The following is a 25,640-nucleotide window of genomic DNA, read 5'->3' as shown; positions in this document are numbered from 1 at the left end:
TTATACTGTTTTTGTAAGTGATTATTTTACGTAACTGAGTGTCTCTATTGAAATTCTTCCCAAAATAAATCAACCTGTTTCAACTTAAAGTTTCCAAGAGTTATATCATTGCATCACCATTTGGCAGCAAATAGGCTATCATATGTTGTAAAATAATAAAGAGCTGGAAAAACATAATTTTATGATATAGGTGCTTGTTGCAATGATCACATAAAACAGTTCCAAATTACAGCAATCGATCCCACATCTCACGCTCATCACATATTGGCTCTCTAATGCAAAAAAAAGGAGAAAAAGTTACAGGCGACTTCTCTGTTTCACTTTGGTTGCTCTGCGTGAAATAGCGACCTTGATGAGGCTATAAAATGCTATGGTTGGGCGACTTTCCTCACCGTGAATTGCCCCACATCCTTTGGTGGGACTCTTTGGTCGAAGTTGAGGGCAGCAAAGTGAAGGAAATGAAGTTAGTGAACTGAGTGGGGTCAACTGAGCAGGAAAAGACAAACCCGCTGCGGAGGAACTCGTGTTGCTGTTGTATTCCTACGGGAACTGTCACCACGAGGACAGGCTGGAACATGAATGAGTGTCTGCATAGAAACTCCTGATCATTCAAAATAAATTACACACATTTATTTTTTTTAAGAAGAGCTGATATTTGGCTTTAACTGGAGGGTTTACTTTGCAGAGCAGAAATGTACGAATCTAGAGGCTGTCTATTTCTCCAGAATTGTTTCACTTCAAGTTTGATCCTTTTGAATGATCATTTATTTCTCTGTGAAAAGTTGTCAGATAAAAAATGATGTCTGTAGTTATAATGGAGCATAAATCCACGAATCTGTGAGCACACTTTTCCCTGCACTTAATTTGTGGAGGGGAGGTTTGCAGGTGAGATGATATAAGAGACAATAACATTTACTTGGAAGAGAAATGTTTTTGCAGAGATGCTTGTGGCGCGTTTGAAGTTGTCTTGACTGTTCACGCAGCAGTTCACCCACATGCGCCACTGCAGCTGGGGTGTATGCGGAATAACTAATAGCAAATAAAAACAAGCTCAAAAACATCTAAAAAAAATATATCTTTTACATATTTATCGAGCCCCCTCTCCACCAGAAGACTTTGCAAAGCAGATTTATGACGCTCTTTCTCTCTGCTTTCCCCTTATTTCATGGTTCAGTGGCCTCACACGGCAGGCAAGGGGAGGTTTTCTCTCGCTGCTCATTGGTCGCGGCTTTCCCATCTCAGGAACATTTCCATTCATACACCGGGCGCTCCTTTTCAGCCCCTTTCAAAATAACTCACTGTCATCATCATCGGGAAAACGGCTTTGCCTGGACGGGACTAATTATTTAGAATTGGAGGAGGAGTGATTCGATCGAAAGAGATCAAGCGACCGACACGGTAACGACAGGTGAGTGTGAAAAATAACAGAAGCAGATTGTGCGTTTTGCTGAAGTCCTGCACACTCTGCAGCGTGGGTGTGTGCACAGGAGCACTATAAATCGTTTCCACTTGTTTTATTTGTTATTATTTGTGCCCAGACTGACTGTAAAAAGCTGTAGATTGCGTCTCAATCGATTTTTAAAAAAATGCACGTTTCGAAATGACTGCAACAGTGAAATGAAACTGCAGCCTCCATCTCAATTCTCGTTAATGTTTTGTCTTATTGCATCAGACTTGTTGTTCAAACTTTTACCTTATTCGAGGTCTGAGTTGCATCTGACTTTTGCAATCGAAAAACACCACTCACTTCGTCGCAGTCTCACTTTAGGATAGTCTATAGGTAAAGAGGGGCGGTGGGGGGTGGTGGAATGCGTATTAGCTGAAAATCAGTTGGCTCTCGTTTATGATGGATAACAGCAAGGTAAGATGCTTAAAATGTAACACTAGAGGGGTCCCGGCCCACGGGGCTGTCTCGGAGGAAGGTTCACGCCGTTATTCACCAGTCGTCCTCTGCCTAATTGGCTGCAGATGCGGTATCCAATGCTCTTTTTACCGCGTAGAAATTGGATGCATTTGGGGAACTTTATGAGGCGAGCCCTGCGTTTGCCTGCAGGAGCTGAGAAGACAAAAAAAAAAAAAAAAGGTCCCTTACAAGTATTTAAACCGTGCCACGTTCATGTATAACTCCCCCCACCCTTTTTTTGGCTAATTTATCATGGGACAGGAATTCAATGCGCAAAAAAACTTCAGCAGAAACGTGAAATTGCGCAGTAAAAAGGAGAAATTGTGGTGCTATTAAACTCCTGATCGCGTGTAAGAAGGTACAAGTCTCCCTGTGTGTTTTTTTTTAATTCTTTCTTTTTTTGTTGAATTTCCCTGTCAGGTATTGGCTTAAGATCACAAGGGCCTGAGATCTGCATCCACCACTAATTATGCTAAAATGCACAGTCGGAAAAAAGTTCATGATTGTATATTTATAACCCTGACAGGTCAGAGCATGCATGCTACTGAACAGGAGAGAGGTGTCCCATAAGCCTTGTTAAGATATGTTGGACTTTAATGGTGCGTCCTGGATGCCATTATAGAGGTCCATATACGTTAATTTGCCTTATCACACAGTCCATATAACAGCCGTTTCTGATGGTATATGCCACTACCTTCCTAATAATTGCACAGGGAGGGAAGGGCTAAAGACACCGTCCTCTAAGTGCCCTTTCACCCTAGACTTTGTAAGCTGCACTTATTAAAGCGAAAAGTGTTTCAATATGTGGTAAGCTTTAGGGGGAAAACGTGATGGGGGTTGGGATGAGGCCCCCTTTTTCTCCATGCTGCCCAGCTCCTATTGGAGCTTACTCCTGTTGGAGTAATTCATTCATGTTACCAGTGGGTTCGTGGTGTAATTTCCATCTGCTCGTGTTGTTAATGTATGGCCAGCTGTAATTAAAACCTGCCCATATCTAATACCACTGACCACCGCTGAAAGAAGAAGGGGGGGAAGAATGAATGAATGAATGAATGAAGGCATTATGTGAGCGGTTATACATGCAGGGGGCCATTAAGCAAATTTGACTTCCCTGTATTTTGGTGGAAGTGGAAACCCATGTGTGCCCTATGTGGAAGTTCACAAAAAAACTAATAATAATAATGATAATAATAAGAGGAAGAAGAATGTGATTAAGTTATGAGTGATTGTCAATGTTTTCCTTTCCTCAGGGCCCACTGGACACTGATCACCCTTGGGCCTGTCTGTCAAGTAGACATGTTTCAAACTGTCCCTGACACGTCGTCTTACGTCAAGGTAAGACACCACCGTCTCTTCGATCAGGTAATGTTGGAGGGACAAAGTGGGGTCCTTTCATTTCTTATGACTCTGGCTGAAAATAAAGCATGTGCAACAAAATCCCCTGCAATATCATTATCCCAAAATACAAAAATAAAAAGTGTATTTCCAGTCAGTGAACATTATTTAACGATCATCAGTTATTTGCATTAGAAACGAGTGGAATTAAGTATTTAGGTTGCATCTTCTCCTGATTTTATATGAGTAGAAAATATTATGCAACATTAAATGATAACACCTCTAACACTTGCGGCTTTACTATCATGCACATGCCAGGCCTGTTGCATTTGATTGGGACCTTGTTATTAATTCTCCCTGCAATGCCTGCACGTTGACTCTGTTGAGATGCGACTGTTGTGATCTATCTGAATATCGATTTGATTTTTTTTTAATCCAAGAGCTACTGTTGTTATGGTGACGTCACGAATCTCTCTCTCTCTCTCTCTCTCTCTCTCTGCCACAGTCCTGAAAATGTAAATAAAGCAAACAGCGCACATCTGGTTTTCACATAAAAAAAAAAAAAACTGCATCGTGCCACATATGGCGCAGACCCTGCATTTCTGAGACGCTCCAACCATGAAATATTTCTTTTTGATATAAGACCATGTATAACCATATAGGCTAATGCCCAACATGATGTTCAACGTGCACTTTGCTCGCAGTTGTCTCTGTGAATCTGGGTGGTTTGCCATGACGACGTTTGCTCACATCATAATAATATACCGAGGGTGACTGCTCGGATTGTGCCTTATTAAAATGAGCCATTATGCAGAGGCGAGCTCGGTGATATCTCCATAATCAAGGTATTTTTCCAAGGGCGACTTGCTAATGTTTTGAAGACTTATTCCCCCTTTGAATAAGGGCTCTTTTCATCCAGGCGCAGCGTTTGTGCCACTGCGGAGACACTCGCCGTTTTAGGGCTCAGAACAATTCCTGATTTGTTGTGAGGGAGTTGAATGGCGAGGAATGTTTTAGGAGAAAATATGCTTTTAAAATGAGTCTCTCTGCTCCCTAAAATAAAGAAGACAGGAGGCCAGTGAAGGAGGGAAAGAGGTTAGAGGGACCTGAACAGGAAGGCGAGCTAACTTCGAATTTTACAGTTACTTTCATCTCAAAGCTTATTTGATTTGCTGTGGAAATGCAGTCTAGATTATTTTTTTTGTTCTGATTCCAATAATGTTATTTATTGTTTTTTTGTTTTTTTTGGGGGGGGGGGGTTTATTCTGCCCGGAATCAGGTTTGGCGTGCATTTATTTGCGTGCAAGTGCTGCACTCACTTACTCACACACACATTCACGGAGATATTGGTCAGAATGTGGCACGCCTCAATACAAAATTTAAAAGAAATATCCCTCATTCAAGCGAATCCACGGCCCAGCATTTGGTTTTGTTTGGTTAAGGCCAGGCGAGACTGGAACTCTCCAATAAAAATAAATCTCAAATTAATTATGGCCTAGAGCGAGGGGCCAGACAGTTCGTGCTTATATGCGCTGCAGACTCCACTTTTTGCCCTCAGTATTTTGACTCGGGCTGTCTTTTAGCCCGAGAGAAGGAATGATCTGAATACAAGTCTGCAGTCTAATAAACAGCAACTTTAGCAGGCTCACATGGACTGGGACTATTTCTTCATTGTAATAACAGTCCGCCAAAAAGTTTCTCACAACTTTCACAATATGAAAAAATAACATGATTTCCCACACCAGATTGAGTTTCCCATGTGTATGTAAAAAAAGAAAAAAAAAAAAAAAAGGTTTGATACAAAGTGTAAAACAAGAAAATGGATCATTTGGTTGGGACAGGACCACACATATGTACTTTTTTTTTTTTTTTTTTAACAAATGCTAAACATTAAAGAATACCCCCCCCACTTCGTTTTATTCCCACTTTAGATCTCCCCTTTGTCAGACTGTTTTCACTTGTTGAGCTTATGTGACAAATAAAAGCCTCAATACTCACTCTTTTTTTTCTCATGTATGACATTTAACTCCATATTCTAAATCTTAGTAGGTTTTGGTATAAGCTAAAGAAGAAAGGATGGGCCTAACAATTGAAAGGCTTCTGAACATAAACTCTCCATAGTGTCCGCCCACCTCTGGCTTGTTGCCCCAGCGGAGAGACAGAGGAGCTACTGGCTCGTGGTGTAGGCTAAGGCAGAAATGTCTGGCTGTCTAGTTCCAGCGTCAAGCCAGATGTTCTGTGGTTCACTGTGTAAACCAACTTGCATCTGTTTATTGGCCTTCCAAAATGTTTGTTACCACTGTATTCATTATGGTCTTGGTAGGTCCTGGACCCCCAGCCCTCTTAATCAGCTTTATGACTGGGGGTGGCAGGTATTTGAATACAGAGAGGGAGTAATGTTGTCTGTTGGTTTAGCGTCATTTGAAAAGCATCCTGTAAATTACATGACATTACATTTCATCTATTTACACAACCTAAACTAATCTTGGCTGCCACATTGGAGTGGAGGGTAAACGTAACTTGTTTATTAATGGGAACTGGTGACATAATCCAAAGGGTCACAGTATCATAGTGGCATGATGGGTATTTTAACATATATTTGTATTTGTGTTAATAAAGCCCTGTATAGTGAATCACTAACTCAAGGTCACATTGTAATCACCTCTTTAATTTCTCACTTTATCAATGGCATCATTAAAATAAATCAAACCCACATACACAGGAATGTAGAGAAGAAAAAAAAAGAAACCAAACCAGTCACTGAAGAGTTAAACAAGGTGTCTCCCTTAATTACACGAGTCTGAACTGGCCTCAGGCAGGAGAAGCCTTGACCCTTAGCAGGATCCAGATGTGGTGGTCCCAAGGGTGGGGGCCCACAGCCCCACCAGACCCCCGAGTCGAAAGCAGACAGGCCGGCCCTGCTGTCAGTCGTCGCGGCGGCGTATAGGCCGCTCCCCAAAGCAGAACCCCACCACTGCAAAAAATTTTCATCGTCATTTCAGCTCAGTCGTATCAGGCCTATGTTGTTAAACATTATAAAAACAGGCAGTGTAATGAGATACATTCGCTTTTGTCCAAAGTAAAGTCTTAAATGTATTATTTTCCCATCAAATGTGGTTTTCTTGATACTGATGGAATGATCAGATTTTTCCAAACTAGACTCAAACTTGTTAAAAAAAATCCCTGAAACAACTACAGCACTACAATCTGGATTAAAGTCTGTTTTCAGTCTCTTAATCTAAATTACAAACTTGTTAGATTTATATGTTTCATTTGTCCTCAGTATAAAACAAACAAACAAAAAAGAAAAAGAAAACAAGTGGCAATAGATTTGTGAAAATGGACTTTTCTTGCAGTGTTATTGGCCTGGTCACGTTCAAAGCTGGCTCCATGTCTAGCATCTGCACTAAAATTATGCTTGAATTGATGAGGGCAATTTCATAGGGTAGACGAAAAGAAAAAAAAAAAACCTATGTGGGGGTGGGGATTAGAGATATCTGATTTTGTTTAGGCTCAGGCGTGTAGAGGGAGAAACCATCGAATGACAATAGCAAAGTTAATGCGTAAAAATAATGATAATAATATATTTATGTTCGTTTTGTTGACGCATGCTGCGTGTCATCCATTCAGCCCTGTGCTGAGCAGCAGAAGCACACGTGTAGAGCAGACCTTCAGACTATAGTGCGGTTAGGAACTGAATGCTTGGATTTTTATTAATGGTGTCTCAGGGCAACTTCACAGAGAGCTGTAACAAAAAAGACAAGGTTGCAACAGCTCCTGCCATAGGTGTTCAGCTCTCTCTGCTGTCTTGATTTAGAGCTCCATCAGCAGCCTATGTCTGACAGAAACATCTGTCAAGATGAACTTTATTCAATGTATCACTTTCACTTTGAAATATAGAATAAAACAGAAAATATGTTGATTTACAGAAGGATGGAGGCATGGCCAGATGTAAGTGTGAAGTGTAGGCGTGAACCAAAAAGCGCTCTTAAACATGGGATCACATTAGTTATAGTGTACTGTGACAGTAAACCTCATTCCAGAAAACCTGGGTTAAATGTGTGCAGAAATAATTCATAAGTCGGATAAATAGTAAACCCGTCCACACCATCTGTGCCATTACTGGGAAAGCAAAACACACATCACTATTCTACAGCAGGCTACACAGCAATGGCTGTGCACAACGCAGGCAGCCATCCTGTAAATATTTCCGAGCAGAAAAACATAACAGCGGAGCGACAACTCAATTGTTTTCCCTGCTTATCTCTCTGGGACAGTATCCTGCTTTTTTGAAGGCAGGGCTTTCGGTGACACACAGCTTCCTTCTCAACCTTCTCAACAGTGGTGACTTCACTTCCCAAATTTAGAGGAAAGAAAAAACTCAATCCGGTAAAAGTGTCTCTTTCTCTCCGCCACATACCGGGGGCTGGAATTAATTCAGGAGCGTGTCATGTTTGGGATATTGTCGGGGTCCGCTGAAAATTGCGCAAAATGGACGGAACTATTAAGGTAAGGGTGGAGAACGGGGTGTATGAGTTTGTGGGAGACTGCTTTTTCGGAGTTGCGCCTCCTTTTTTTAAGCAATGGGTTGAAATGCCCCTCTGTGTCGGTCTGTGAGCTGGGACCTCCAATCTGACGACGATGAGCGGCTTTTTTCTCTCGGTCTGAAAGCGGTAACGAGATTTCCTCCTTTTTCTCCTCTCTTTGAAAGTATCCCTTGTCCTTTTTTCAATAAGATGCCTGGTTGTGAGGATACGCTACGGTGTGGATTTAAGGCTAAATCAGAATCACGCTTTGGACTTTTTGGGACCAAGCGCACAATTACGCACGTCTGGAAAGACACAAAGGAGTGGCTATTTGTTTCAGACAACGCGCTGTAGGCTGTAATTTCATATAGGTATAAGTAATCCACGAGTTCAACGATTTGGTTTAGTCTGGGAAGCGGGGATTGAGCAATAGCTATGACTGGATGTACCGCTGGATACGATGTGTCGAGCTGCGCAACAGCGGTGTGGCACGTCGCCCGGCTCGGTCCGAAGATCCTGTCGTTGTTCAGGAAAAAACTGTGATGATTTGGTGTTTTAAAAAGAAATAACCATTCTCTCTTTATTGCTGTTGATTGTTGAGAGTGCTTTCCCTCCGTTTTGTCGGACAGAGAGTTTTGTCAAAGTGTAAGGAAAGCTGTCATTTGGCAACTTCATGCGGTAACTGCACAGTTTGCAACACTTTAAACCACAAGGCTTCACAATGATACCTTGGCTTGCTACTTATATAGTTACACAACTATTTTGAAATGGTATGTTGGTAGTCAAGAGCGCTGGTCTACATTAACATTGGCTACTGGCCCCCGACAGTCAAATTCCAGATGTATTATGGCTGCAGCCACCAGATGTTGAATGGCAAGTCCCTATTAGTTCACCCTGCCATGCGTCCAGTCTGTGTCCTCTGGTTAACAAGTCTAAGCTGAGAAGAATGCAGCTGCAGCATCTGCATTTACTCTTATTGTTGCTGAAAAGTGATGCATGTGACTTATTTTCTTTTGGAAATTTAAAGTAGCTGGTTTGTGGCGGCTGGGTGTGGTGTGAGTTTTGGAGGAGTGTAAACGTTGGCCAGACAAAAATGTCAGGCTGCATATATAGTCACTTTGAATCCCGTCATTCACAGCGCTCTGAGTGTTTTGTTATGTACTGCATGGGGATGAATGCCATACTACAGGAGGATATGAGTGTCTCAGCCTGGATGTCTGTAACAAAGCGAGAAGTTGTGTGACTTAATGTAATCATAATTGAATCCCTGAGTGTAAATGACTGGCTGTAAGCTGCATTCATGCCCGCTAAAAGAAAGGAAGGGCTCTCTAGCCATGAGAGCTTCCTGTCCTACACAATCTTTTCCTGACAGGTTTCCTCTTCCTTCTTAAACAAAAGACAGGAATGCCCCCCCACCTCCACCACCCTCCCACCCCCCCCATACCCCGGGTGGCTACTGCTTAGATGGCTGTGTGTGAACGCCAAACAGACACACGTGCAATTTGGATGTTGGAGCTATTGCATATATATATATATATATATATATATATATATATCCAGTCTGCTCCACAGGCATCATGACGCACTTGGAGAGATAGACTTGGCTGATGTAAACAGAACAGAGGTGGCTCCCAGCAGGTGTCACACTCACACAATGCTTATAACTGGGCTTGCAGCTTCACAGCTGAGCTATGATTTATTTGATGTTTTTTTCCCTCCTTTGTCTGTGGCACTGTAGAAAGATATATTGCACATCTAGAATTCAGATTTTATAAAAATGTTTTCCAAAGACCAAATGTTTTTTATTTCAGAAGCTTTCTAGAGATTATTATAGATTTTAAGCGAGGTCTTCAGGAGAAGTTCATCTGAAGTGCTCAAAAGTGGCACTTAACCATTTCAGAAATTATCTGTGGACATTGTGAGATAGACAAAAAAAAAAAAAAAAAGAGAATAACTGCCTCTAGCCCTCACTGGCAGTATGTGTGTGTTCCTCTCAGATACTGGAAATAAAACACAGCAAATTGGCACTGCTCTGTCATCCTTTCAGCGTCTTCTCATGAGCGTGGCGAGCTCCTATTTTTAAAAAACCCTCTGCGATCTTGATAGACACACACCACTTGCCAATCATGGTTTCAATTGCACGGGCTGATATGTCACTGTAAATATAACGTGTAACAGTCAAAATAGCCGACTGAGCCCTTATCGGGCCGTAATGAGACATTCCCTCACTCTTCCACACTTTATCATCCGCAGACGAGCTGCTGTGCTCTGCTCAGATAGTGAGTCCTGCTGCCAGTGTTCAGACTATGATGGATCCACTGATGAAATCATCACCTCTGGAGAGGTTCTGCTTTTTTTTATCCAACCATTAACCTGAAAAGCAGTACTTTAGGAAATGTCCAAAGTTTGTTTTGTGTTTGTTATATAGCGCAGGCCTAGCTATTTCTAACAGTGGGAAGAGACATTAAATATAGTGCCTGAGATTTCTCTAAATTTAGTTTGATGCAGAGTTCTCAGTTCACTTCATTATATTATTAAGCCAGAATAATAATAATAATAATAATAATAGGTGGATTAAAATGTAACTATAAGACTTTGTAAGTCTTTGTATCCATACTTTACAGCCAGTAACAGGGCTGTGGCATTACAACAGAGGGCACTATGGTGCAAACGCAGTTTTTCCACAGCAAAGGTCGCCATAACTTCTGAAAATGAATTATACAGAGCAAAGGCTTCACCTTTCACTGTCTTTTGTTAGATCAGTTTGTCTGTAAAGTACCAGTTATTTCAACTACTATAGTTAGAAAGTGGCTGACAATTACTATTTAAGTATATGGTCAAAAACATAGATCAAGTATTGGCATATAGGTGATCATAATCAAAAATACTGTCATCAACTACAATACTCTTCTTGCTTATGTTTCTTGTTTGAGAACTCAGATTTACTCAGCCATATCATTTCTTGTCTTACATGTAAAAACATTATCACTTTGTTAGTGTTTATAATATATAAAGCAGCTATAACTGCCATAGAGACACCCGGTTTGTGATTGCTGTAGCTAAAAGAATGTTGTATTTTTCAACTCATTGTCAAAATAGAGTTGGCGAGAGAGCATCCCTGACATTTATTGTGACTCTAGTGTTTTTGTGCACATACTGTATATACCACATTCATATTATGGTCAGTCTCCGTATGTGCCGATTCGAACGTTTACCCCAAAAAGAGACATTTGTCATTTGAATAGGCCTAAGTGAAGACTTTCTACTCGCATGAAATGTCTTAGAAAGGAATGGCACTGAAGTTATGTGAGATCAGGAGGATTTTACTTTCATAAAAGTAACATTTTAGAGAATGCAAACGACATGTTGGAAATATTGATCAATGAATATCAAGTAGCATTTTCCCCCTGAAGCAGATATGTGGCATTTTGGAATGAAATAATTCAGTCCCTGGGGATTAGACACGTCTCGGTCTAAGCTGTGCCATCAGATCCTATCAGATCCAGATGTGCCTCAGACCTGAGCCTAATCCTCAGCAGAGGCATATGACTGTAATGATTTTGCTTTCTGACTTGTTGTTTTTTTGTATTTGTTTCTTTGATTGTTTTTAACAATGATGGATGGGGCGTTTATAACAAAGGCTGACTCATCAAGTCATTGTGAAGCAGTCCCTACATTTTGTGCCAGCTAAAAGTTATTGCCTGGCACAGGTCTGAGATGGTGACATTACCCAACTCTGTTCACTATCAAACACCACAAGTGGTGACATCTGCATGTTAAAATGTAACCCACCAAGTGCATAATCCATGCTTTACTTCCAAGACATTACACGAGGAGCATGTTGAAACCACGTAATATCTTGGCCGGCCCTGAGTTTCTGCGTTTGTTTTCTTTAATAAACTTACATTGCTCCAGCTGAGCCACAGCAGAGGGGTCAGTGTAGCCGTGACCCCCCCTGCTTCTGTTGAGTCTTCAGCTGTGGAGAGAAGCCCAAGGCCCAGACAAGACAGACACATCAGGGCCTGACAGGGGATTTTTGTGTCCAGCAAGTTAAGAGGATACTGATAACGGGCAAGAGAAAACGATTACACAGCCAGGGAAATTTGTTAGGATACTTTTGTAAAGTCAGCATGAGAAGTAAATGAGAGATTCTTGATTTAAAAAAAACTTTTTTTTTTCGTTTTATTTGTAAACCTTTTAACGGCTCATTACTGGTAGAAAAACCTTACCTAATGGATCCTATGTAAGTAAACCGGTAAGTTGGATGCCTCCAATCTTACAACTCCGTCTTACTCCACTGTGGGCATGATTGAAGTCATCCTAACATCAACAGGAAATGACAGTTGCTACATGGGCTGTGTACACAAACCACTTAGGATGCCAGACTGTGATATGACCCATAACTGCACATAATTGCTGTAAACAGAAATACACAAGAGACTGAAAAATTGACATCACAAGTTTCTGGGTAATGTCAAATGAGTGACTTGATGTTGTATCTGCTCATGATTTTCAGTGTATTCTAATCATTCTTGTTGGATGACTGTGTCCTCCCACTCTTAAAGGAATAGTTGGACATTCGGAGCAAATATGACATTGATACTACCGTGATATCTGTTCATTGAATATGAAAGCCAGCAGGTAGTTAGCTTAGCTTAGCTTAGCTTAGCTTAGCACAAAGGAAGCAGGGGAAACAGCTAGCCTGGCTCTGTATAAAGCACCTAAAGCTCTTTAATTAACATGTTATATGTGATGAGAATAGAACTAATGACAGTATTCCCCAAAATGTGAAGCAGTTCCTTTAATGGTGTAGGATAGAATGGTTGTACATGACTTCTCACTTGTTAAGTGAGTCAAGAAACTAATATTTACTCTTTCCACCTCCAGGAGGCGCTATCAGTGGTGAGTGAAGACCAGTCCTTATTTGAGCCTCCGTACGCTGCTGCTGCCCCTCTCCCCAAGACAGACATGACTGCATCTGGCACACAGGACTACGGCCAGACCCACAAAATCAACCCTTTACCCCCCCAGCAGGAGTGGATCAACCAGCCAGTGCGGGTCAACGTCAAGAGAGAATATGAGCACATGAATGGATCCAGGTATGGCATGACAGCCACTTCCTGTGTTCTTACATTCTTCTGTGTTGTGTGAAATATGACTTTTTTTTTTTCTTTTTTTTTTAAAATGGCCATTTCTTTACCACAACTAAGCTTCACTTTTGCATCTAATCTTTGATATAATTGGCCCTGGCGAGTGCAGGGCTTAAATATCCCGTGCCAAAGTAAATGACTGGAAAAGAAAACCAACAACACCCAATTTATCTGCTGATAATATTTTTACAACTTACTTGTATGTGTGTGTGTTTGTGTAGCAGGGAGTCTCCAGTGGACTGCAGTGTGGGTAAATGCAATAAGCTGGTGGGGGGTAACGACACTTCTCAGATGAACTATGGAAACTACATGGATGAGAAGAACGCCCCTCCCCCCAACATGACCACCAATGAGCGTCGAGTCATTGTACCTGCAGGTAAGACTTAGCTATGTGATACTGCGCTGTATCTGTATATTCACTGCACATTTATAAAGGTGCAAATCGTACCAGGTGTTTCTCCTGTGCTGCTGCTGCTGTGAGTTCAGACAGAATCACCCCTCTCTTTTGGTATCATTTTGCCAATGCTGTAAATGTTTTATGAGTCCCATTTTTTATGTACCCAGTTCATGGTGTAAAGCATTGTTCCAGTGTATTACGTCACCCATGGGAGCACAGCTGAATGTGTGCAGGTAGAGAGATGTCAGCTTGTCTGCCAGACCAATATATTTCTCCACTGTTTGTACAAATTTTATCTTTTAGCGGGCAGAATAATACAGTTCAGGGAGTAACAAGTGCAGTTTTGAGGTTAAAGCCTTTAATTTTAATACCGAAGTTGATTATTTTGTTACACATGAGCCAGAGAGAATGACTGTATTTTCCCAAAAAATGAGCACATCTAATTCATTTAATTAAAATCGGACGGAGCCTTGATAAAGTTTCCATTATAAAGGCTATTCAAGTGTTAGTACTAAACTGATGCAAAAGGCCACTCATCTATCAAACTAATAGGAGCTCTACATGGAGGCCACTCCTTAACCACAAGTGGTAAGTTTGGGGTTAGGTTTTCCAACTTGGCTGTGCAGTATATCAGACTTGGGTCAAGTAGTACGTGCAGATACTTTGTATTTAGCTTAAACAAAGCAAAATGTACTACAATGTTTGATTATAGGAAGGGATTTCAGAATATTACTCTGAAAAATGATTTACCTGAAACCTAATATGAGTCATCCCACTCAAGCGTACCCGATTCATATGGTTAAAATAAGACAAAGAATATTTACAACTAGCTAAACAACGTCTGCTCCTGATATAAATTTCTGCTTCCAATTTGTTCATTTCTCCCCCTCCCTTTACCTTAGAGAGGCACTCCCGGCTCTGTCTTCCCTGCTGTCTGTCCACAATCAATCCTTTCACATTCAACACAGCTCTATGCTGTCTTCCCGCAGACCCGTCGTTGTGGTCCCAGGACCATGTGCGCCAGTGGCTAGAGTGGGCCATCAAGGAATACGGCCTGTTAGAGATCGACACAGCCATGTTTCAGAACACCGACGGCAAAGAGCTTTGCAAGATGAGCAAGGACGACTTCCTCCGGCTCACCACCATGTACAACGCCGAAGTGCTTCTCTCTCATCTCAATTACCTCAGGGAAAGTAAGTACACTCAGTGCAAATTAAGTGCAAGAATAAGCAAAGAGGCAAATCAAGAGGAACAATGTATGATGATCAGTTAATGGCTTACCGGAGCATATGTTGAACGCCAATTTATTAATAGAAAACAGAACTGAAAAATGAAGAACATACTGAATCATTAGCAAAAGGACAGTAATGTTGATGCACTGTGCTCTTTGTATTCTTGCTGTACATGCTGACTGTGCCTCAGCTGAAGTCTGCACTGGCATCTGTCTTTGCCAAAGAAAAGTCGAAATCAACTTTCAATCAAAACACAAGCCTCTTTTCATATACTTTTCTCCACTTTTGGATGAGACGTTAGAGTGAAAAATCGCCAAACCCGGGCAAACAACATGACACTTTTTTTTTTTTGTCACCGCACCATATTCACATTACCATCAATAAACAATGAAATTGCTTTTACTGGAAACTAATTTCTCCATAATGTCTACCCAGTACTAAGCAAGAGCTGTGGAAACCAAGAGGGTTTCTTTCCCCTCTCGAGATAACCATCAACTGCATCCCCACCACTGCCCCCCTCCACTACACTTTGCAGCGCCTTATTCCACATGGTCCACAGAAAGATGAAGCCCAGGTGCATTGCCTCAGGAATCACGCTAGGCCTGTGTGTTCAGCACAGCAAAGAAAGTTGATCTGCAATTTGCAACGGAGGCAACTAAATTTGAGCCTCTTACCTTTGAAGAGTTCCTCGGCGCAATCCGGCTTCATATGTTTCGGCGGGGAAACGAAGCCAATTTTCTGAGGCAGTATGCAAATTGCATTTCAATACAAGATGTAACATCTGGTGCGGGTATTGCTTTGAATACACAGTAATGTCTAGTTCAGACAATAGCTTCATCCACTGTTTACTATGAAAATAAGCAGATCATGAGTAATGTGATTGGTGGACATACAGAGAATTCTTTTCATTCTGTACTTTGAGACAGTGAGAGCTGCGTCTGCTGCGGCTGCAGAATATCATGACACCACGCTGGGTGGAGTGACTGATGGCTCAACTAAATTTAACATTACTCCCAAAAAATTGTGATGGGCCTCAGTGTGATGTAATGGGAACTGCATTTTGTGGGTGTCAACAGTTTTCTCTGTGCACAGCGTCTGGGCAGAGAGAGATGCTTGTCATGAGTATAACAGCCTCATTGTGTAGCACTGCAGCGGGTGGATCTGTCTGACCGCCACTGGGCACACTCCGCAGAGCAGTTTTCATTATGGCCACTGGCTGCGGGACTTAGCCACGGCTTAGGCGTGCTGCACCGCGACTCTGCCCATTGCTGTCCTTTTTTTGATTTAGACCTTGTGTGTTTTGGAGACAGAAGAGATGTCTTGGGAATCCTCTCCACTTGCCAGTTGAAATTGCTTTGGATCTGTTCCCGACAATCAAAAAGATGAATGCTCCCGTCCCGCGCCTGGACCGACTGACCTGTTTTGGGGCAGCTCTCTGAGAAGCGAGCAGTGTGTATTATTGACACTGGGAGCCTGAGGGCAAGAGAAACCATGTTAGTAAATGAACGTCTGAGGAAGACTAAGAAGAAGAAGGAGGAGGAGGAGAAGGAAGATGAGGAGGGCTGAGGTTTCATGCAGACCCTGCAGGGCTGATGATTTGGGAACTAAAGCCATTCTCTCTTCTCCCCCCGCAGCACAAACAAACACAATCATAGACGAGGAGTAACCCCGTCCAGAAAATAGACCTCTGGCTTTGCTCACGAGAGCTGGAGCTGGGCCGAGCTTCCAGAATACAGAAAAAGAGAGAAGGAGGGGAAAGCCTGGGCCAAGCCCTGGAAGTATTAGTGATTACAGGTCATGTGATGTATTCCTCCAACCCCATTCACCAATCTTTACTATATTACCCCCCATCCTCCACCAAAAGATGGATGGTCCAAGGGGATACTGCAATCATTTCATACACATCTGTGTGCATCATGTGTGCATTTGGTTCTGGTTATTGAACCTCTGATTAACATTCCTCAGAGTCATTAAGCGCTGTATGTACACTCGGCACGGGGCAGGGACATACTTCCCCACCCTACAGCCATACCATAACAAAACATTCCTGCCACGTCATGCGCAGAAATATCGTTCAGACGCCCACGCTGGTGCAACTGTGGGCACAATCTGAACATCTGTCTGGCTGCCCAGCTGCTTGCAGTAACAAGGGTAGTTACCCATGCATTATTTTGGCCTCATTGTTGGTCACTTATCCAGATTTTTATAAGTGATGGCCGCCCGCACCCCAATGTGCTTTCAATTTTGGGTGCAATTTGAGAATTTGTTCAAATTAGTCTGTCAGGGAGGGACCGCGGACTGTTTGCTTTATCGCACCCATGTAGGTCGGTTTGATACCACATGTGCTGGAAACGGAGCGGAGCAAGAAACCTCAGACAACGAGAGAACTGTATCCTCCCGACACACAGAGATGCAAGAGGAGAGGGGGAGAAAGAAGTGGGAAGAAGGCAGAAATGAAAGGAGGGAGTGAGGAGACAGAGAATTGAGAGCAAATCTGCTGTAGACCTGAAGAAACATAATATTAGAAATTGATGAAAAAAAATATCCTTGACAGATAGCTTTAGCAGTAGTTACTTGAGGACAAGGGCAGGAGGGTGTGAGCAGGAGAAACAGTTATAGAACGCGAGTGTGAGATAGAAAAAAAAAAAAAAAAAGTCGGGGGGTGAGCTATTTTTTAAAAGTGTGTGGAAACGGTCCGAGGTGGTCATGATTGAGTGCCTTTGGAGGATAGCAATAGTTCTGTTTCCCAGCTGTCGCCATTGCTTGTGTGTCTGGATGGATTTACAGTGAGGGAGTCAAGACAGAGAGAGAGAGGGAGAGAGAGAGAGAGAGAGAGAGAGAGAGATAAGTCTGGGCTTCTGCACTGCTGCTGCTCGCTCCAGAGTGGGGGACATTCTCGAGCCCTCAATAGTTTATACAGACCATAAACATCTGGGCTCGAAGGCTGAGTAGGGAAAAAGGAGGTCTGGAGAGCTCTCTCTCTTTCTCTTTCCCTCACTCTCTCACTCACTCTCTCCCCTCTTCCTCCTCTCACAACATTTTTATTGAGCTCCCCTTGCATTAGTTCTTTCAATTGGCAGATTATCACTGGTGCAGAGGGGCTCAACGGCCTGGCTCCGCGCCCTTTACTGTTAGCTGTCTGCTGTTAGCCACCATTACAGAGCAAGCAGTCTGTGGCTGCTCACTCGACTGCTGGGGTGCAGACACTCAACACTACAAGAATTTATGTACATATCACATTAGCATAAGTGGGGGAGGATAATAAGCAGTTGCTAGTCATGTAAACACTGAGATGAGCTCAGCTGTAATTGAAGATAACTGCTTAGAGGTACATAATAATTGTACTTGCAAACCAATGCCAGTTAAGAATGTGGATATTGGGGAATTGGTGGAAAACCATGACGAAAAACATATCTTACTGCAATGCCTGTGCATCGCAACTATACAGTTAAGTAAGGGGTAGATTAAGGTCATGGCAAAGTGACGTTTGGTCTACGTTTGCTCTGATAGTGTGTGTGTGTGTACAATAAGAAGAAACACTATAGCTGTGTCCCAATTCAGGGGCCATATCCTTGGGTGGACACAAAGGTTTGGCCCTTCATAGCCATCGTAGCCATCGTAGCCGTCGTAGACTGAAATGAGATGGTCTGGCCCACGGCGGGTTTTCGCTCTGCATCACCAGCTGTGCCCGCCCTAGCAACCTCGACAACACGTAACTTTTTCTCACAAAAACTTGAGGTTTTAAGGCCTTGGTTTAAACAGTTGTACCATTAGCTGTTGAACTGAGCTGAAACCGAATACTTATATTTAAGCTAACATTAAGCTATCTGTTGATGGTCAGAATATACCTCCAAAGCATAGCTGACCACTGGTTAAACCAGACTGCCTCATTTTCTATTTCTGGGTTAAGAACAGAATATGAGACGCGTGCGTGTGTAGACTGTTATGTTTAAAGGCACTTTTTACAGAGCTGGAGGCTGAGTAATTAACGCAAAGTAATGATTAATGTAACTGATTATTTTGTGCTTGAGAAACGAGTAAATTGATGTAATTACTTTTTCAATCAGTAGCATGTAATGAGTAATTAAATACATTTGAACTTGCTCAACATGGCTGACAAACAATGTGAATTAGATGTTAGAAAACACTCACATTGGTCGTTTTGGAAGGCAATGACGAATGATACTTTGTGGTTTGGAAGACCTGTTGGAAATTTCACTATGTAAGGCTGGCGTGAAGTCAGACAGCAGGGCTAGTCAGTGCAGTCTTTTATCCTATAAAGCTAAAAGGATGACTTACCGTTGGCTGGAGACCATTCAGCCCCCTTGAGGTGGCAGGATGCCCAAAACCGGGGGACTGGGACCCTCAGTTTGTTGACAAAGCTCAGACCACATGTTTGAGGCAATGGTATCACATAGCTCTACAGGATAAACAGCAGGGGCCCGATGGAGGTCCGTTACAATGCTGAGCAAGCCCTGGAGGACCTCTGTCAATATTATGGGCGTGCCAAACTGGAGGACGAGAGCATTTGAAAGAGCCGTCAGTCATAGGAATGACACAAAAGAAAATTGTTTGTGGATGTTATGTAATCTCACAGACTCTGAGCAGATGTGACAGGAGAGGGGAAGAGAGTGAGGGTCTTAGAAGCTGAACATTGGCCAGTCCTCCCACTGTGCTGTCAGATTACCGGGACATGTTTGTTTTCTGAGAGAGGAAGAGGCCGTCCAAATAAATAGGCAGCAAAGCCAAGATTCCCTCCACCAAACTGTCAGCTGTGGTCTCTCCCTCTCCCTCGCTCTCGTTCTCTGTCTACCTCACTCACCCCTACGCTCTCGCTCACTCTCACTCTCTCTCGTACAGCAGCCCTGCATTTGTCTGTGGGATGGTTTGAGGTTTTCTCAGCAATGCTGCCTGTTTGCCTGTCTGGGTCAGCCCACATATGTGGCACACAGTAGGAAAAGGGTTAACAACCCCTTCCTCCCCCTTCTCTCCCTCTCCCTCATTTTTTCTGTCAGTCTGTTCATCTTTCTCTTACACTTTCCCCCTCATTCCAGAGATGGTGCTCTGGTGGCTCGCTTGCCCCTCTGCGCTTACACTCTGCGTGTGGAATTATTTTTGTACGGAGAGCTGCATTTGATTGCCGAGCAGGGACCCTGCCTCATACAATGGCTCCCCTGTTCTGAGGCCCCCAGGTTTCTAAACTAGACCCAGAGCCTTGGGGGTGCCGTGGAGTAGGTAGAATTGGGAGGGGTGGGGTGTTGGGAGGTTAGAATACATTTGTGGAGCACCCCACTCTTCCTCCCCTCCTGGCCACCCCCTAAAAAAACAGACCCCTAGTCGGCCACCATGGGCCCCTTCACCCCCCAATCCCAGCACCAGCAGCACAGTGAGTTAGGTAAGAATCCTACACCAAATCTCAAGAAAAGCACGTCACAAATTGAATCATTCTTTACAGCTTTTTGTTTGTTCTTTTTTTATGTTGCTCCATTCACAAAGGGTATCTTCCCCGCTCAGCAGCTCCCCCCTTCTTAGTGCTCAATCTCAACACTACCCATGTAGTAGCTGCTCTTGTGTTTTCTCTGTGCATTTTTGGGTCTGTTTTTCCACTCGCTGATTTATGCCTGGGGGCAGCTAAAATTAAGAGAGCATTTTGGTGCCGCCCAGGGTGCCTGTGTAAGTGGAGGAATGCGGCGCAGAGTTCTGCTCCATAAGGTGAAATGAATAGGCAGACATAAGCAGAGTCTTGCCTCCCTGACTTTATTATTAAGGAGCAGGGTTTGCCCTTAAAATGCTGACAGGCTACGGGCTTTTTCCTTCGTATTAAAGACATTTAAAGGACTGTCTGTGTGCTGGCTTTGCTTTATTTGGAACTAGATTTATGTGTCAGGAGTTATTTTCCCTATTTTTTTTAAGATTATTTTTTTAAGATAAAGCAGGAACACAATTCAAAAGATGAAAAGGACTGAATAGTGCTGCTTGACAGTAATTGAGCTGAACTTTTTACTGCCACCTGCTGGCTATTGTTGTAACCTATTGAGGTTTTTGTCACCCTGGCTTCAGTAAGGGTGCACTGAGGTTACTCTGAAATACACCTTCCTTCCCCTTCCTTCTGCCTTCTCTGACCTGCTTCAACTTTATGTACCTTCACAGTCTCTCAGGTCTGCCGATCAGCTGCTCTTAGTGGCCCCGAAAACCAGGTTGAAACTCAGAGGGGATCCGGCATTTGCATTTGCGGCTCAAAAACTCTGGAACAAGTTGTCTTTACACGTTAGGCAGGCCTCTTCACTGCCTGTTTCTAAACCTTTTCTTAAAACGCAACTCTTTTCCTCAGCTTTTGACATAGTCTGAGATGTTGCCTTTTCATTGTTAACTGTCTTTTTTGTATTTTATTGTTATTGTACAGCACTTTGGTCAACAGTGTTATTTTTAAAAAGTGCTTAATAAATAAAATTGGGATTGGATTGGATTCCGTTAAAGCTAATTCATCATAGAAATTCACACCTGTAAATATCCTGCAAGATCATAAACACTTATAGAAGCATACTGATAATGCTGAACCTTATATGTGCAATAATGTGTAACACTGTTAATTACTGAATGCTCATATATTATATTCATATCTTTTTGTGCTTGTCTGTGGTGTCATTCATTATCTCATTTCATTACAGGTAGCTCATCATTATCCTACAATACACCATCTCACACAGACCCATCCCCACGTCTGGTTGCCAAAGAGGGTAGGAACTCATTTTGTTCTCTATTCTCTCTCTGTTCTGTATTTTTGGATAATCTTATGATTTGGATTGGTGTCACTGTTTTATATCAGGGGAGTGTGGTGAGAAATGAGAAGTCAGAGAAGTCTCCTCTGCCCTGTAAAAACTATAAAAAGGCTAATTCTACTCCACAGTACCTGCCAGCGTCAGACAAGCAGATACACACAAAGCGCATTCACGCGCACACACACACACACACACACATACACTTGAGAATATACAAGCCCACTCGCACAAATCCAAAACACATGCACAAGTCAGTGATTGCCATTGACAAAGCTCACGGCAGGTGCACCTTTTGTGTTGTTAAAATAATATGAGCCAAGCTGCTACAGCAGACCGTGCTATTTAGAGCCGCTACCTGAACACTGTGACAACACATCGTGGCTCAGAGGGGGCGGTCACAGAATAGAGGCATATTAACAGCAAGACAAAGGCGTTGTGCTGATGAGTCCTATCCACAGCAGCAGGGGCGAGAACAGACTGTGAATGCAGAAGCAGGAGGACGTGAGACATGTGAATGAGGTTGTTTAATGGAAAGACAAGCATCAGAGACAGGTGCTGAAGCAACAATGTGTAAGGCAAACATGTGTGAAGCTTGGCTGCTTCAGGCCAGACTGGAGTGGAAAGGAGACGATGTGTGTGCAGGTTCTTTACTGTAGAGAGGATGACAAAAGGTTAAAGGGAGAGGAGGGGCTTTTGTCACTGGAATAAACTTGCCAATTCTTGTCACTCTGCACATTTGACACTTCGCAAAGTGGTTATAGCATTTTTTATGAGATTACTGTCACTGTCTGACAAACACAACATAGGTAACGTTCGATTCAAACATGTGGCACAGTGAGTACTGAGTATGAGCCTGCGAGATATACATCTTAATACACGGTTTTATTCTATTTTTTAACGAAACAAATCGGTTTTACTAAAAAAAAAAATAAAATGCAATTTCTTCTTATTTGGTCTTTTTCAAGGTATTGTCACTTCTGTTTTAAAAGGTGCCCAAAGTAGCAATAGGAACAATAGCAAGCAGCTCACTACAACTGGAGATCTGTCATGTGTTTGTTACTGAGAGTTTTCTTAATGGATTGAATGTAAAACTAAAAGAGGGGCTCTATGTTTGCATTCTTATGATGTGAGATTCCTGGTGATTGCAGTTCACAGGTGTCTGAGCTGACCACAAACGCCTGAATCTGTGTTTACAGTGACAAAATCTATAAAAAAGTAGAAGTGCAGCTGTCAAATGAGATCTGTTGTAGTGTTGGTCCTGTGACTCTTGCAAAAGCAAAGCTGAGTTTCTAAGAACAATGACCATGGCAGCTCAGGATGATTGTCTCTTTCCTCTGGATACCTTCTCACTCTACAAACATTATTTTGTGCTGACACAACATGAACTAGGCGAAGGCTGCACTGCCTATCTGTTTAAAAAAGCTACACATCCTTTACATCGGCTATACAGTGTCACCACCAGAGACGAGAGAAAGGACTGCAATAACAATGATAGCCTCGCTTACAGGATGAGGGGCCCTATCACGGCAGGAGGAGAGGAAACACTAGGTCTGATAAGAGTCCGAGAATGCCCTCTGCCTCCTTCTCTATCTGCCCCAGTGGTGAGCATTAGCCGGCTGCGTACTTGTTAACGCCCGGCTTCAATACCAATAGACCAATGGGCAGGCCAGATAAGATTCTGCTCGGTCACCCCCGACCCCGGTCTTCCTGGTTCTCAGCGCCAGGTATTTGGACTGGCAGGAATAGAGCGTCACTCCCTTCAACAGCATTTCCCTTTCACAAGAGGTGACTTCTATTATAGGCTCCTGTAGCACTGACTGCGCCTCTAGTTGTGTCCTGTGATCCCAGCCTGTGTATAGCTTCTAGCTGCCTGTGACTCCAACAGGGTGACTTTCCATGTATTCTGAAATAAAACGTTATCACACTGGTGCCCCACCAAATTGACATGAATCGCTTAACTTATTAATCACATTAAATACCACAAAGTGTTACTTTCATGCAAAGTTAAATGAAAAAAGAGAGGAAGAAGAGAATAGGTAGAAAAAACATCAAAATTTGGAGCTGGTAGTTTGTGACTCAACAATAAAACAAGTGTTGCTTCAGGAGAAGCCTTTATTAACATTTTCACAGATCAGTATTGCCAGATGTTCAAGTTCATATTGCCTTTTGAGAACAGTCAAATACCATACAGGCTCTTTGGGGTAGAGTAAGCACGAGCATACAGCAGGAGACAACCCTTAATCTGCTCCAGACTCTGTGGTGTAAAATGCAATGTTATGAATAAAAGAGAGCATATAAAACACGGAATGCAGCAGCTATGAAAGGGTGTGTGTGTGTGTGTGTGTGTGTGTGTGTGTGTGTGTGTGTGTGTGTGTGTGTGTGTGTGTGTGTGGCTGCATGTTTCTAAAGTCTGTGTCTACTATTTGCCTGTGGATAGGTATGTGTGTGTGGGTGAGTTCTCGATGTCCTAGTACAGCATGTATAACAGTATGCATTTACATTATGTTTGAGTGAGTATGTTGGGAGCTATATGTGTATTGTACATCTGGGTGTTACATTTATACATGAGAGTTCTGCTTGTTGGCAACTTTTTTAGCTTTTTTTTTTTTTTTTTTTCTTTTTCTCCATGTGATGAGTCTTTGCACCTTTTTCAATTTTAAAGTCTCTCTTTTGTGTTGCAGCTTTGAAATAGTGGATTTTTATAATTCGCAGTATGGACACTCATATTCTCCGCTGCTTCTCTATGACTGAGGGAAGATGATGATTCACCTCTGTGAAAATATTTATTTTGCTGCCAAGTCCAAGTGGCAACACAACTTGAAGTGCGCCACAAGATGTTGCACATCTGTGACTTTCAATTACTCCCTTTTGTTTTTCGAAAGTAAAAAAATAAATGGAATAAAAACAGGGTGGGCTAACAAAGCTTGCGCATCACTTCTGCCCTTAATGTGTTTAAGTTTGCGTGTGCAGCGGAGTTGTTGTCCCGTGTTACTCTGAAGTGTTTTTGCAGTTGATGCTTCTCTCTCCTCTGGAGCACCTACTGCCTCCTCACTGTGTATAACTCCTGTAGTTTGCCATTATTCTCCTCCTCCTATGGCTCCTTCTTCACACAGATGGCTTTTAAAGCACCTGTATTATGGGTATTAAAAAAAGTTTATCCTGTCTGGGTCTCTCTCCTTGGCTCAGACTCTGGGTTAAAAACAGTCCATGACTTGCCTCTATCTCACCTTGTACGCACAGTTGCTCTTTCTCTCTCTCTCCAACTCTGTCTCCCCTCTGTCTTCAACCTTCTCTCTGTCTCTGTCTCTGTCTCTCTGCCTCTCTCTTTCTCTCTCTCTCTCTCTCCCTCTCCCTCTCCCGCTCTGTCTAGCATTCGGGCCTTGTTTTGACTAACTGGTCCTGCAGTCAAAGTCTCCCAGGAGCGTGCACCACACCCCAGACCAGAGTGGAAACTGGCTCAAGTCGCAGTCAGAGCGAGGCCTGGAAAAATGAAGGCGGGAGGGAGGGGAGATGAGGGGGATGAGGCGGTTGTGTGTGTGTGTGTGTGTGCGCGCATGTGCGTGTGTGTGTGTGTGTGGTGTGTGTGAGAGTCTGCGTGCGTGCGTGCGTGCACACATTCGGGTCTGGGTCTGTGTTTGCGTGGCTGGCTCGTACCGCGTACCCCTCAACCACTTGGGCTTTTGTACGTTTTACATCTGCTGCCTCTTCCTTCTTCTGCACTTTCACTTCCACCTCGCCACTTTTCTCTAGTTCCAATTAACCCCCAAAATGGATTTATTCTATTGGTGAAAAGCTTGACTTGCTCAGTACATTTTGAGATTTTATATTTTTATTTTTTGGCACTCTATTTGTCTATTCTCGCTTGCATGTTGGTAAAAGGAAAATTGTTATTGAGGTTGATGTAATCTGGTGCCAACAGCTACACCCAGGGTATCAAAAAGATGTGGATGAGCCCACATTACTGCTGGGCATCTCCTCCAGCTCATACCAGACAGGAGCTGGGTTTGCTGCCATTGTTTTCTTTTCAAATTCCAAAGTTGTGTTTCGTCTGACTCTATTTTTTTTTGTCATTATTTTTCTCCACCCTCCCTTAAGTTTCTTCTTCTCCTCCCTTTTCGTGCTTTTTTATGCACTTACTCACTCCGTCCTCATCTCCATCTGTCTGCTTCTCAATAATCTCTCTCTTTCCTTCACCCTCTCATCTCTCCTTCATTAGTCTCTGCTTCTTCTCCCCCACCACTACCAACTCCTCTCCTGTTTGTAACCCCTCCTCTCTGCACATAGATGGAGGTAGCCCCCGTTGTGTTTTTTTTTTTTT

The 25,640-nt window shown here is 42.8% G+C and overlaps 1 protein-coding gene across 7 annotated transcripts in view; it reads left to right on the top strand.

The window, feature by feature from the left end:
- The first annotated feature begins 1,147 nt into the window (after positions 1-1,147).
- The window catches only part of fli1 (Fli-1 proto-oncogene, ETS transcription factor), a 31,921-nt gene continuing 7,428 nt past the window's right edge, over positions 1,148-25,640 (top strand). Inside the window, exons 1-6 of one of the 7 annotated variants that reach the window (XM_023410213.2) lie at positions 1,148-1,408; positions 3,154-3,265; positions 12,652-12,863; positions 13,139-13,290; positions 14,301-14,504; positions 21,212-21,280. In XM_023410213.2, coding sequence (XP_023265981.1) covers positions 3,200-3,265; positions 12,652-12,863; positions 13,139-13,290; positions 14,301-14,504; positions 21,212-21,280 — 703 coding nt within the window. In that variant the 5' untranslated portion in view covers positions 1,148-1,408; positions 3,154-3,199. Of the gene's footprint in view, positions 1,409-3,153; positions 3,266-7,386; positions 7,748-7,779; positions 7,912-12,651; positions 12,864-13,135; positions 13,291-14,300; positions 14,505-21,211; positions 21,281-25,640 lie in introns of those variants that run through there. The other 6 variants (XM_023410215.2, XM_023410212.2, XM_023410214.2 and 3 more) reach the window with 6 other exon arrangements.

Source organism: Seriola lalandi, unplaced genomic scaffold, assembly GCF_002814215.2.
Source record: "Seriola lalandi dorsalis isolate HSWRI2012SDOR001 ecotype SW California unplaced genomic scaffold, Sedor1 jcf7180002054417, whole genome shotgun sequence".
NCBI classification, from domain to species: Eukaryota; Metazoa; Chordata; class Actinopteri; order Carangiformes; family Carangidae; genus Seriola; species Seriola lalandi.
This window is presented reverse-complemented; position numbering and strand designations above follow the sequence as displayed.